Raw genomic sequence first — 12883 nt, forward strand, 5'->3', positions numbered from 1 at the left:
TCCAAGATATCTCAAGAGCTAAAAGAGCTGGATTTCATCATCTAAACTTCTTTAAGTGTACGTGTCGTAGTCATGACATTTTTTTATGACATGGTGTTATAGTTGTCCAGAAGAGGAACTGATTAACATAGCCACTGGGAAATTTTTGCCCTTTCCAAAGTGAAATCTAAAACAGTTGAGGGTTCTTCAGGAGAATCCCTTAAAGCTTTTCTTATCATCATCTCTACATTAAATGCTGAGTTTACCAGAAGTTAGATTTTCTTTTCATAATAAAAGCCGAATAACTATCCACACCTTTTACAGAAGAATTCTCTTTTTTTAACAAAGAAACAAAGACTGTTAGAGGCTGTTGTGTTTCCTTAGCAAACTGATCATCCTCAGTCAGGTTTAAAGCTAAATTTTATGTTAAAGAAAGAAATACAGAAACTGCACCACAATTGTATATTTTCCTATACAGCACAAATTTGTTCCTCTTTTGCTATTAAAGTAGCATGTCTAAAATTTGCATATGAGCATTTAGACAATACGCTTTAGGAACAAAAGGAAGAACATGAAGAGAACTCTTTTTTTATATTTCAGCTTGATATATTTGGAGAAAGAACATATATCATGCACAAGTGAAGTGGATGTTCATAAGCACTACAATTACAATTCTTAAGAAAATGTGAGTGGAACTTGAAAACTCGTCCCCAAGTGGACAGACAGGGTGCCAATACTTTTGGAGGAAAGTGGACAAAAACTTTTTGATGCAAGTGGACAGATAGGGTGCTACCGCTGTTTAAGGCATGTGTACAAACAGGGTGCCAATAAGTTTGGAGGCAAGGGCATGCATTACGTTGTAAACAATATATATTTATCTTAATATGTCTAAATATTTATCTTTAAGCATTGTAGCTTAGAAGCCAAATAATACAGTATTAATCGTATTATAGTTATCAGGTAGTTAAACAAGCTCCAAATAAATGTCTTTTACAACAGATGCTTGTTGAAAATGTTCAACTTTCTGTTTTTTTAACACTTTTCCTTAAGAAACTTAATTAAAATGCACATTAATAGTCTATAAATCAGTAATCTGACATTATTAAGTAAGTTTATGTGACAGAAGTTAGAGAAAAAGGAACTAGCCACTCTTTAAGAGAGTGGCAATGTAAATCATATTACAATGGGGTACAATGTCCTCAAGGAGCGGTTCCAAACAGTGATGGTGTTGTAATAAGCACATGAAATGCCACTAGCCACAAATGGGCTAATGGTTGCTGAGTAGCAAGATGGAACAGGAACCAAGCTTAGAGACCAAACTGCAGAATGTGTTAATGTGTGATGGAACGTCAGCATGAGAAGAAGACCCAAATTTCCACAATCGGTCGCAAGGGAGTATGTTTCCCATTTTACAAATGCTTTTTTAATATACAAAAGAAAAATCATCTAGCTCTTCCTTAGAAAACTCCTAGGTCTGCTGATTAAAACATGGTTTCCATTTACAGGCTTTGGAAAACCCTGAGAGGAGGAGATTGTGTAATGCCTCGACAGCTAAAATAAATTAATCAAAAAAAAAAAGTTGATTTACTTAATCATTGCTTTTCTAAAGAAGAGCAATGTTCAGGTTGAAGGGTTTGTGTTGCTGGAACTGGCAAATGGCCAAAAAATAAAGGCTGTGAGACTTTTTCCAGTCCTGAAAGAGATTGTATGCATCAGTGGATTTTGTTGAATGGAATTAATTCATATTGTTTGCTACCTCCTCACCTGTGAGGGATGTTTTATCAGATAAGAGCTCTATTTTATATTGTGACAGGTTTGGTTAAAAAACCACATAAAAGGGATTTAGCCTGGAAAATGGAAGTGAAACAGTCATTTGTCCTGACTCATAAGTTCTCAAGCACATAGAGAATGAGGTAATTGTAGTCATACAAAGCCTTTAGAAAGCCTTGGTTTGTTACATTCATTTTGTTACTGTTACAACAAAGTTTTAGAAATCCAGAAACAATGAGCTTGCGTGCATCATGTAAAGCAAATCTAAAGGTAAAAACAAAATCCTGTCTTTATCTTTAGCTTTGTTCAGCTTATACGTAGAGATAAATAATATAAATACATAAATAAATAAATATGGCTGATGTTAAATGTAAAATCCATGGCTGTCTCATGAAACTTCAGGCTCATCCTGCAAATTTTCTGTTAAGCAAATTATTTGGTCAATGAATGCCTTAGTAAGTGAAAAGAGTTGGATAGAAAAATAGGCTCTACTGTGGTCCACGTCCAAGTGGTGGCTGTTGCATATTTTGCATCTGCCCCTTAAAAAATACACTGCAAGGCCAACCACAGCACCAGCAGCGATTACTCCTTATCCATGACTCTGTAATACAGTCAGAATGGATGTTTTGCAGATTGTTACAGGAAACATTCAGTACCATCACAGAAGAGAAAGAAATATTTGGGTTTATTTCTAGGTCCTGAGCAGGAGAAGGACATTGTCACAAGCGGCAGGAGGAAGACAGACCCAGATACAGGATAGCTTCAAATAAATAGGATTTGATAAATAATAATACATAAAACAGGAATAATGGCGAAAACTAAACAGGACAAAGGACGAGGGTACACTAACGATGATTCTGCCATCGGCAACGTGAGCCCCCCCTCGAGGCGCGGCTCCCGAAGCACCAATCCCGTCTTAATGACAATCCTGACGAGGTCCAGGAGGGGGGCGAGGCACATGGTGAGGTAGATCGGGGGAGCAAGGAACACAGTGAGGCAGATGGGGGAGCAAGGCACACGGCAAGGCCGATGCTGTGAGCAAGCCCCGCAGCGAGGCCGATGGGGGGAGCAAGGCACACGGCAACACAGCCAGAGAGGGCCGAACGACGTCCACAGCCGAGCTGAAGGGCCGAGCGACATCCACAGCCAAGCAGGAGGGCCAAGCAACATCCACAGCCACGCAAAAAGGCCGAACCACATCCATAGCTGAGCAGGAGGGCCGAGCAACGTCCACAGCCGAGCAGAGGGGCTGAGCGATGTCCACAGCCGAGCTGAAGGGCCGAGAATCATTTTGTCACATGCGGGAGGAGGAAGACAGACCCATATCAAGGATAGCTTCAAATAAATAGGATTTTAAAAAATAATAGTACACAAAACAGGAACAATGGCAAAAACTTATCAAAGGATGAGATTACACTAAGGCTGAGTCCTGACAGACATATGGAAGGCAAGGATTTTACCTCAGACTGTTGAGCTTCAAGAGGCATGATCATTAACATAATCAACTTTCACATTCTTAGTTGAATCTTAAGTGCATTTTTGACTTGCTGTTGTCCACCTTTGTTCTCCTGAACTTTCATGTTCACCATCAGCCATTCTGCAAAGCCAGTGAGTGTTGGAATGTGAATCTGTTGTGAGCTCTGAGGTCAAAAGGCAGTTTGACAGAAGCCCAATCTCATGCCTGTAAGATCCAGCTGTTCCAACATACCTACAAGTGACTGGACCTCCAAAATAAAGCAATGAATGCCACCTGTTTTGTGATGGCCAATATCAAGAAAGCAGTCTGCTTTAGATCATAGGGGTGCACATATACCTGTATAAGGGCCTATATTGGGTGTATGTGTGTGATTACCTACAATTACTATAGGGGGCAGCAAAATCACTTTTTGGTCCAAGAGGATCTGGAACTTGAATTTTATAGCATCATCAGACAAAATCTTTTCCAGAGCCAAATGCAGTATGGAGAATTCTCTTGGGTCCTCATGCATGATGTATAATGTCATAGGCGGTGGACCTCTGTAACATCCTTCTTGGGCCTGAGGAGATGGTGAATGGTGGTATGATCAAATGACTTACAGTTTAAAGAGCAGAAGAGCACACACTCAAACACTGTCTTACATCTTTCAAAAGGATTTATTTAATATCTGCAAGAAATGTATCACTTCTGATTATTTTTTGCTTTTATTTCAAGTGTCAACTAACTTTAGCCATCTCTTCTCTGTGTTGCTTCCCTCACTTCTCTATCCTTGTTGCTTTATCTGCCTCTCCATGTTAACCCTCTCATTCTGACTGCAACTTTCTGCATTTTTTCATTTAAAAAATGTTTTTTCATCTTTTTATTGAGCAAAATTATCTGACATTATAGTATATTTTTCCTGACAAAAAGTTAGTGAATATAAATTGGTAATGTAAATCATGCATTTAAATCAATTGGCTGGCAATCAGACATGCATTTAACAGACCCTCCCAGGATTCATGAGCATGCGGTCGGATCTTCACTGCACACGTTTAAGGAAGTCTGCCATGCCTCTGTTAAAGGAGATTCCGATCCACTAGTCTACAAAATGAACACTGCTGGCAATTTGAATTTTGCTCAAGCCCACATGGATAACCCAGAAGCTTATTAGAAGAATCTTCTGTGGACAGATGAATCCAAAATAGATTTTTTTTTGGCAACTAAAACTAAAACCAAACACTGCATCCCAAAATAAAAACCTCTTCCCAACTAAAGCAGGTCTGCGACAGCTTTATTGCCCTGGCCTCAGGGCAGCTTATGATTATTATAAAATTACACAAGGCAGGGTATCTGTCCATGAACTAAAGCTTAACCATAAGTGGCTCATACAGCAAGAAAACAATCCGAAGTGCACAAGTAGGTCTATAGCATAACAGGAAAAACAGGAAAAAATAAACATTTTAAAATGGCTAGATCAACATCCAGAATTAATGCAAAGGAAGGGTCATGGAAGGACATGGAAGATCGGGCCAAAATTTCTCCAACCCCTTGTGCACAACTGATCATTGGTTACCAAAGATTATTTGGTTATAGTTATTGGTTAAGGGAGTCAAACCAGCTACTGAGAGCAAATGTTCACATACTTTTCAAGAAATATATTTAATGCCTTTAAGACAGATGGAAGAAGCATCAAGGTTTAAGGCTGCTTCGTTGCATCAGGACCTGTAAAGGTTGCAATAACAAAGGCAATGTTTAATTAAAAATTGTATGAAACAAATGCAGACAAACTAGGTTAAGATCTTTTTGTATTTTTTGTAAGAAAGGTTCAGATGGCAATTGGTGTTGGTGAAATTGAATTTGGTGTTCAGCGGTATTTATATTTCAGGAAATACATCCAACACAATTTGTACTACTACTGCTAATGGTGAACCAGTGGTGGAAAGATTACAAATTACAAAAAAGTATTCTAAATTACTATTTATAAAAACTACTAGTTCTAGTACTAGTTACTTTTTATCTGGTGATATTTATTGAATTATCGGTAACTGACAATCAGACAACAAAGCACATTTTATAAAAGACATTTGAAGATACTAAAAGTACTAACTCCGGTACAGCAGATGGCGCCATTTTGTCTCAAACTTCGTGAGTCAACCGCAACTAGAGCAGAAAAGAAGAAGAAGAAGAAGAAGAAGGAGGAATAGACGAAGTTTGTGTTGAACCGCAAAGGTGGTTTCTAACTCCGTGTAAAGGTAAAAGACACAAAGACACCTATATAGTTCTTTCTGTTTAATAAATACTGTGTCATGTTTTCTATGATATTTAAATACGTGCGTAAAGAATGGAGTTTATTTAGACAAATAGCCAAAGAGCTTGTTAGCATGTTAGCTGTTAGCAAATAAGAACCTAGCTGCAGTCCTAAGTACGTTACATTTGATGGCTCGTGCACACTTTGGTCAAATCCAGAATTTAAATAAATGTAACCAAATCATACCGAATAATAACATTTTATTGGATTACTTTTAATAATGTTTATATTATTTTATATTTGTGTATGTATCTATCTATATATCTGTCTGTTTGACTATCTGTCCATCTATCTATCTCTCTGTCCATCTATCTATCTCTCTGTCCATCTATCTATCTCTCTGTCCATCTATTTCTTTATCTTTATCCGTGTATCTTCCTGTCCATCTATCTGTGTATCTATCCATCTGTCTATCTATCTATCTATCTATCTATCTATCTATCTATCTATCTATCTATCTATCTGTCTATCTATAATGAGGTTATGGTGCTTTTTCTAATTGCAGGGGATCATGGCGAAGGTTCCTATGGGTAAAGTGCTGCTTCGCAATGTCATCAGGCACACAGACGCACACAACAAAGTAAGTCATAAACTCTGGACTTTTATTTCTATTGTTTTTTTCTTTTCTTTGAATTTGCTTTAAAATAACACTAGACGAGAAAGTCTGAAAAAATGACAGCGTGTCATTTATGAATCGTTTTAAGGAATTTGTATTTGTTCCTTTTTAATTCCTCTGACTTCGCGCTTCATTTATTTCTTTTATTGAGCCTATAAAAAAATCAGATGCTTGATCAGATGTTGTGCTTAATTTCTTACCTAAACATCCAGTCATATTCATACCAGTTACATGGATTCCACAAACAAACATTTTACATTAATGGGATATCCACACGACTTACAGAAGAGATTTGTTTTTGCAATAAAGCTGCAGTCTCACTTGTGCTACGTACAAGGGGACGGGGAGATGATTTCAGTTGTTAAAGCATGTTTTCATAACTTTTTCTAGTGTAAAATGAATTTTAATAAATATATTTTAAACCTTTAATCACACAAACTTTCACATATGTACAGTTTCTTATTCCTTTGTTGTGTGGTGTATGACTGCAGATACAGGAGGAGTCAGAGATGTGGAAGCTGAGGGACATGGAGCTCCACACTCCGTCTCCTCGGGAATCAAAGAACAGCTGGAACACAAGGTACAAAGACCACTTTGTTTCTCACTAGACTCTGTGAACACACCTCAAAATATCAGACTCCTCGACAGTCAGAGCTGAACTGAACTATACTGTTAGTGTATGTATGTTTGCAAGAACCCTCTTGTTGACCCTATATTTTTGCACAACGTATTTTATAATATACAGTATACACACTGGTCGGCACTTTGTCGATTTGTACTGTAGTGTTTAATACACTTTATGTGTCTAGGACAACTTAATTTCTGCCCTTAGCTCTGTGTTGTTTTATGTAGCTTCATGGTCCTGGAGAAAGGTTGTTTTGGTTCATTATGTACTGCGGCAGCTATTCTTGACTTGAATTTCAGCAGATCCCTGATTGTCCTGTTTTGTTTTTTTATATACAGAAGCAGCATGCACTGTGACCGGTATCTGAAAGAGTCAGAAGGATCAGCACGTGGCAGGCTCGGGGATAAGGAATGTCTTTCTGAGCGAGACGAACGAGAGGCGCGTTACTGGACACGAAAACTCTATGAATTTGAGGCCAATGATCCAGACAGGTCAGTGGCTATGCCTAGTTATTCACTGCAACTTATTTGGATGATAGGAATTGTGTAATTAACATATTGTCATTTGATTTGACTTCATCAGATGGGGTCACAGTGGGTTTAAGGAACTTTATCCAGAGGAGTTTCAACAATCACATCGGTAAGAGACAAAATGTCTTATTTCCGCTCACTGGTATGCAGCTTCTTTTTTGGGTTTAATAAATAAATGTATTAATAATAATAATAATAAATCAACACTGGATTAATTCCGGGGAGTTTAATCTTAGATATTGGTATGTATTTTGTGCTGTTATTTATTTGTTTTTGAATAACATTTTTCTAAAAGCATTTCAAATCTAATTAAATGAAATGATGCCTTTTTGAGCATATATCAGGATCATTTTCAACTCAGTATTATTTTTTTTAGATCTGAGTCTGAAATTTTAATTATTTATTTTAATAATTATTAGTACTGATAAGCTGTATGACTGTATATAACCATTTTTCTCTTTTCTCCCACATTCCTAACAGTATGTTTGAAGTCAGTTGAAATGTGCTTTTATCTCAACATTTCTTAAACCTTTTCTCAACCCAGAGAGACAGACGATGTGAAACACAGAAGAAACGGCAAGGACAAACTGTCTACCGAGAAACAAAAGAAAACCAAGAAATCCTCAAAGAGAAAGAAGAAGAAAAAGAAAAAGAAGCAGAGGACTGAAGGGTCAGACTCGGAGTCAGACAGCAGCCCGACAGAAGGCGCCAAAAGGAAGCTGAAGAGGAAAAGCGGCAAAAGCAAACACCGCAGGAAAAAGGCGCACAAACACAAAACGACTGAAGAGGACCGCAGCACTGACGACAGTGAATCGGACAGAGCAGGAGAAAGGACACATAGGAAAAGGCGTCAGACTATAATAGACACACAAGCAGAGCCTGAAAGAAAAAAAAGGAAAAACTGGAAAGCAGCGAATGAAGAAAAATCAGAGGAAAGCTCTGACAACTGATGCACCTTCATCCTCGCTGTTCATTCAGTCTGTTGTGTTTAAAACAAAACAGCAGTTCATTATTGCATCGTTCACACTGTCACATATCTCAGATTATTATATAATTATGTGCTGTCTGAGCTTCATACCTCACCAACTGGATACTTGATGGAACTTTTTTAAATGATGTAATACACATGATTTTATAACATTTTAATGATTTGGATGTGCTTGTATATGCTTTCTAGTTTTTGTATACATTTTGATGAAACTATTTTTTTAAACCAAAACTCAGGTATTTTACTCCCAAATGGAAGATAAAGGTATGCCCAAGAGCATTGTGGATGCAATGAATCAGTCTGTACTTTTATTGTTATTTCAGCTGTATACTGAGTGTGATAGCAGTGACACAGTGTGGAACATTAGTGACTCACAGCTCCAGAATTCCTCAGTTTGGCTTCCTGTCTTTTTATATTTATATATTTTTTAAAAACGTGAGTGAGAGAGAGCCTGTGTGTGTGTGAGTGAGTGAGTGAGTGAGAGCCTGTGTGTGTGAGTGAGTGAGTGAGTGAGAGCCTGTGTGTGTGTGAGTGAGTGAGTGAGTGAGTGAGTGAGAGCCTGTGTGTGTGAGTGAGTGAGTGAGTGAGAGCCTGTGTGTGTGTGAGTGAGTGAGTGAGAGCCTGTGTGTGTGAGTGAGTGAGTGAGTGAGAGCCTGTGTGTGTGTGAGTGAGTGAGAGAGCCTGTGTGTGTGTGAGTGAGTGAGAGAGCCTGTGTGTGTGTGTGAGTGAGTGAGAGAGAGCCTGTGTGTGTGTGAGTGAGTGAGAGAGAGCCTGTGTGTGTGTGAGTGAGTGAGAGAGAGCCTGTGTGTGTGTGAGTGAGTGAGAGAGAGCCTGTGTGTGTGTGAGTGAGTGAGAGAGAGCCTGTGTGTGTGTGAGTGAGTGAGAGAGAGCCTGTGTGTGTGTGAGTGAGTGAGAGAGAGCCTGTGTGTGTGTGAGTGAGTGAGAGAGAGCCTGTGTGTGTGTGAGTGAGTGAGAGAGAGCCTGTGTGTGTGAGTGAGTGAGTGAGTGAGAGAGAGCCTGTGTGTGTGTGAGTGAGTGAGTGAGTGAGAGCCTGTGTGTGTGTGAGTGAGTGAGAGCCTGAGTGAGTGAGAGCCTGTGTGTGTGAGTGAGTGAGTGAGAGCCTGTGTGTGTGAGTGAGTGAGTGAGTGAGAGCCTGTGTGTGTGTGAGTGAGTGAGAGAGAGCCTGTGTGTGTGTGAGTGAGTGAGTGAGAGCCTGTGTGTGTGTGTGAGTGAGTGAGTGAGTGAGAGCCTGAGTGAGTGAGTGAGAGCCTGTGTGTGTGAGTGAGTGAGTGAGTGAGAGCCTGTGTGTGTGTGAGTGAGTGAGAGAGAGCCTGTGTGTGTGTGTGAGTGAGTGAGAGAGAGCCTGTGTGTGTGTGAGTGAGTGAGAGAGAGCCTGTGTGCGTGTGAGTGAGTGAGAGAGAGCCTGTGTGCGTGTGAGTGAGTGAGAGAGAGCCTGTGTGCGTGTGAGTGAGTGAGAGAGAGCCTGTGTGTGTGTGAGTGAGTGAGAGAGAGCCTGTGTGTGTGTGAGTGAGCGAGAGAGAGCCTGTGTGTGTGTGAGTGAGCGAGAGAGAGCCTGTGTGTGTGTGAGTGAGCGAGAGAGAGCCTGTGTGTGTGTGAGTGAGCGAGAGAGAGCCTGTGTGTGTGTGAGTGAGCGAGAGAGAGCCTGTGTGTGTGTGAGTGAGTGAGAGAGAGCCTGTGTGAGTGAGTGTGAGAGAGCCTGTGTGTGTGTGTGAGAGAGAGCCTGTGTGTGTGTGAGAGAGCCTGTGTGTGTGTGAGTGAGTGTGAGAGAGCCTGTGTGAGTGTGAGAGAGCCTGTGTGTGTGTGAGTGAGTGTGAGAGAGCCTGTGTGTGTGTGAGTGAGTGTGCGAGAGCCTGTGTGTGTGTGAGTGAGTGTGAGAGAGCCTGTGTGTGTGTGAGTGAGTGTGAGAGAGCCTGTGTGTGTGTGAGTGAGTGTGAGAGAGCCTGTGTGTGTGTGAGAGAGCCTGTGTGTGTGTGAGTGAGTGTGAGAGAGCCTGTGTGTGTGTGAGAGAGCCTGTGTGTGTGTGAGTGAGTGTGAGAGAGCCTGAGTGAGAGAGAGAGAGCCTGTGTGTGTGTGAGTGAGTGTGAGAGAGCCTGTGTGTGTGTGAGTGAGTGAGTGTGAGAGAGCCTGTGTGTGTGTGAGTGAGTGAGAGAGAGCCTGTGTGTGTGTGAGTGAGTGAGAGAGAGCCTGTGTGTGTGTGTGAGTGAGTGAGAGAGAGCCTGTGTGTGTGTGAGTGAGTGAGAGAGAGCCTGTGTGTGTGTGTGTGAGTGAGTGAGAGAGAGCCTGTGTGTGTGTGTGTGAGTGAGTGAGAGAGAGCCTGTGTGTGTGTGAGTGAGTGAGAGAGAGCCTGTGTGTGTGTGAGTGAGTGAGAGAGAGCCTGTGTGTGTGTGAGTAAGTGAGAGAGAGCCTGTGTGTGTGTGTGTGTGTGAGTGAGAGAGAGCCTGTGTGTGTGTGAGTGAGTGTGAGAGAGCCTGTGTGTGTGTGAGTGAGTGAGAGAGAGCCTGTGTGTGTGTGAGTGAGTGTGAGAGCCTGAGTGAGAGAGAGCCTGTGTGTGTGTGAGTGAGTGTGAGAGCCTGAGTGAGAGAGAGCCTGTGTGTGTGTGAGTGAGTGAGAGAGAGCCTGTGTGTGTGTGTGTGTGAGTGAGAGAGAGCCTGTGTGTGTGTGAGTGAGTGTGAGAGAGCCTGAGTGAGAGAGAGCCTGTGTGTGTGTGAGTGAGAGAGAGCCTGTGTGTGTGTGAGTGAGAGAGAGCCTGTGTGTGTGTGTGAGTGAGAGAGAGCCTGTGTGTGTGTGAGTGAGTGTGAGAGCCTGAGTGAGTGAGAGAGCCTGAGTGAGTGAGAGAGAGTGAGATTGTGTGCGTGTGCGTGTGTGTGTGCGCGCGCGCGTGGGTGCCCTGCAACGGGTTGGCATTCATATAGGACTAGTCCTTCAGTTCAGTTAGTATTTGTGCGTAAAGGAGAAGAAAACATCCAGAAGGTGGCGCTGTTGCACTGTTTTTGATTAATTTATTTTGAATAACAATAACACGTCCTGTACCCTGTGATGGGTTGGCACTCCGTCCAGGGTGTATCCTGCCTTGATCCCCGCTGACGCCTGTGATAGGCATAGGCTCTCCGTGACCCTAGAAGTCCGGATAAGCGGTAGAAAATGAATGAATCAATGAATAACACGTCCACTTTTTACTGTTTAATTTGTTGTTTAACTTGCTTAAGCTGCTTTTTGTTCGGAAAGATATTAGTGCTGGAAAGCTGTTTGTTATTATGCACCCAGACAGTTCTGATAGCATCAGACGTGAGATCACTGGAAAAAGTTGGTGTGCCTATAGCTTTTGGATTCGAACAGAAATGACCCATACAGTATGGGTTTTTGTGCATGTTCCCATTTTTGTTTTTGGGCTCTCACGTCAAGCGTGTAAAAAGTGTTGTGCTGTACGCGCTGCGGTCGTGTGTGGTGACGGTTTGTTATCCGGATCACTGCGTGAACACAACGTATCCAGGCTTAGAGAACATTGTGTCATTGGGAAGGAACACTGGCCATTTCTGAAGTGTCTGGCACGCAAACACAAAAACAGCAGATTATCACATGATCCTAGGATGGATGCAAATCAAATGAAACCCAGACAGCTTTAATGAAGTGTGATCATTTTGTTCAGTGTTTTTAGTCAAATGCATTATCACTGCTCTGAGGAAAAGCTTTACTGCTCAAATGGGTTTGTTGTTTTTCTTATTAGGCCTGAAGTGTTCAAATGCACTTCATGAAACTGTCACTCCAGTTATATAAGGATATAAACCACTGATTGAACTGTTTTTGTTTTAAACCTCCTCCATAATCCCAACACTAGTAGCACTGCGGAAGGTGTAAATAAACTGTAAAGTGACATGGGGCTCAGAGTGAGCTCCCTTTGGTTAAACAATTTAGTCTTGAAGCTCTCGGAAACCCAATTCCAAGAGCAATGATGAGTCAGATTCCTAAATAATTTATATATATATATACATATATACATATATATATATATATATACATATATATATATATATATATATATATATATATATATATATATATATATATATATATATATATATATAACAGAATAAGGCACTCAATGTGAATATAACTTTATAGAATAGATCCACAATGTATAATATGTATCATATACTATCATGATCAGGAGCCTTTCCCGGGCAGGAGATGCAGAAATTAGAAATTACCCATGATATTTTTTATTATTTAATATTTGCATGTCACAATATGATGAGAATAAAGAATAAAGAGAGAGAGAGAGAGGGAGAGAGAGGAGAGACCTTCCAATGTGAATTTGGAAAATAGGCAACCTTAGGGAAAACGGTGGACCAACACTAGGAAGTGTGACACATTGTAACGTCCAGTCTAAAATGTGTGCCACTTCAACTGATCTGGTCTGACTCAATCATCCTTAATTCACACAGCATTCTGTTAAATAATGAAAGTACTTGATAAAGCATGCTCTTGCTAGGGGGAAATGATAGAGTGAATGATAACTTGACCTATTTAGCAGAGGAATCTTGAGAGTCTTGTGGATGGTCCCACATGGATACAGTGATGGGAAATAATTAG

General features: G+C 40.7%; 1 protein-coding gene across 2 annotated transcripts; it reads left to right on the forward strand.

The window, feature by feature from the left end:
- The first annotated feature begins 5311 nt into the window (after positions 1-5311).
- On the forward strand, positions 5312-8567 carry nkapd1 (NKAP domain containing 1). 2 transcript variants are annotated; one of them, XM_027173917.2, is made up of 6 exons: positions 5312-5457; positions 6019-6093; positions 6621-6709; positions 7093-7245; positions 7337-7393; positions 7829-8567. In XM_027173917.2, exons 2-6 carry the CDS (start codon positions 6025-6027, stop codon positions 8232-8234), a joined length of 774 nt encoding a protein of 257 aa, XP_027029718.1. In that variant the 5' UTR covers positions 5312-5457; positions 6019-6024; the 3' UTR covers positions 8235-8567. The 2 variants fall into 2 exon arrangements, with proteins under 2 accessions (XP_027029718.1, XP_047676163.1); XM_047820207.1 differs by having other exon boundaries at positions 5420-5457; positions 6585-6709.
- Positions 8568-12883: the final 4316 nt, after the last annotated feature.

Source organism: Tachysurus fulvidraco, chromosome 11 (genome assembly GCF_022655615.1).
Source record: "Tachysurus fulvidraco isolate hzauxx_2018 chromosome 11, HZAU_PFXX_2.0, whole genome shotgun sequence".
In the NCBI taxonomy this organism is placed as follows: domain Eukaryota; kingdom Metazoa; phylum Chordata; class Actinopteri; order Siluriformes; family Bagridae; genus Tachysurus; species Tachysurus fulvidraco.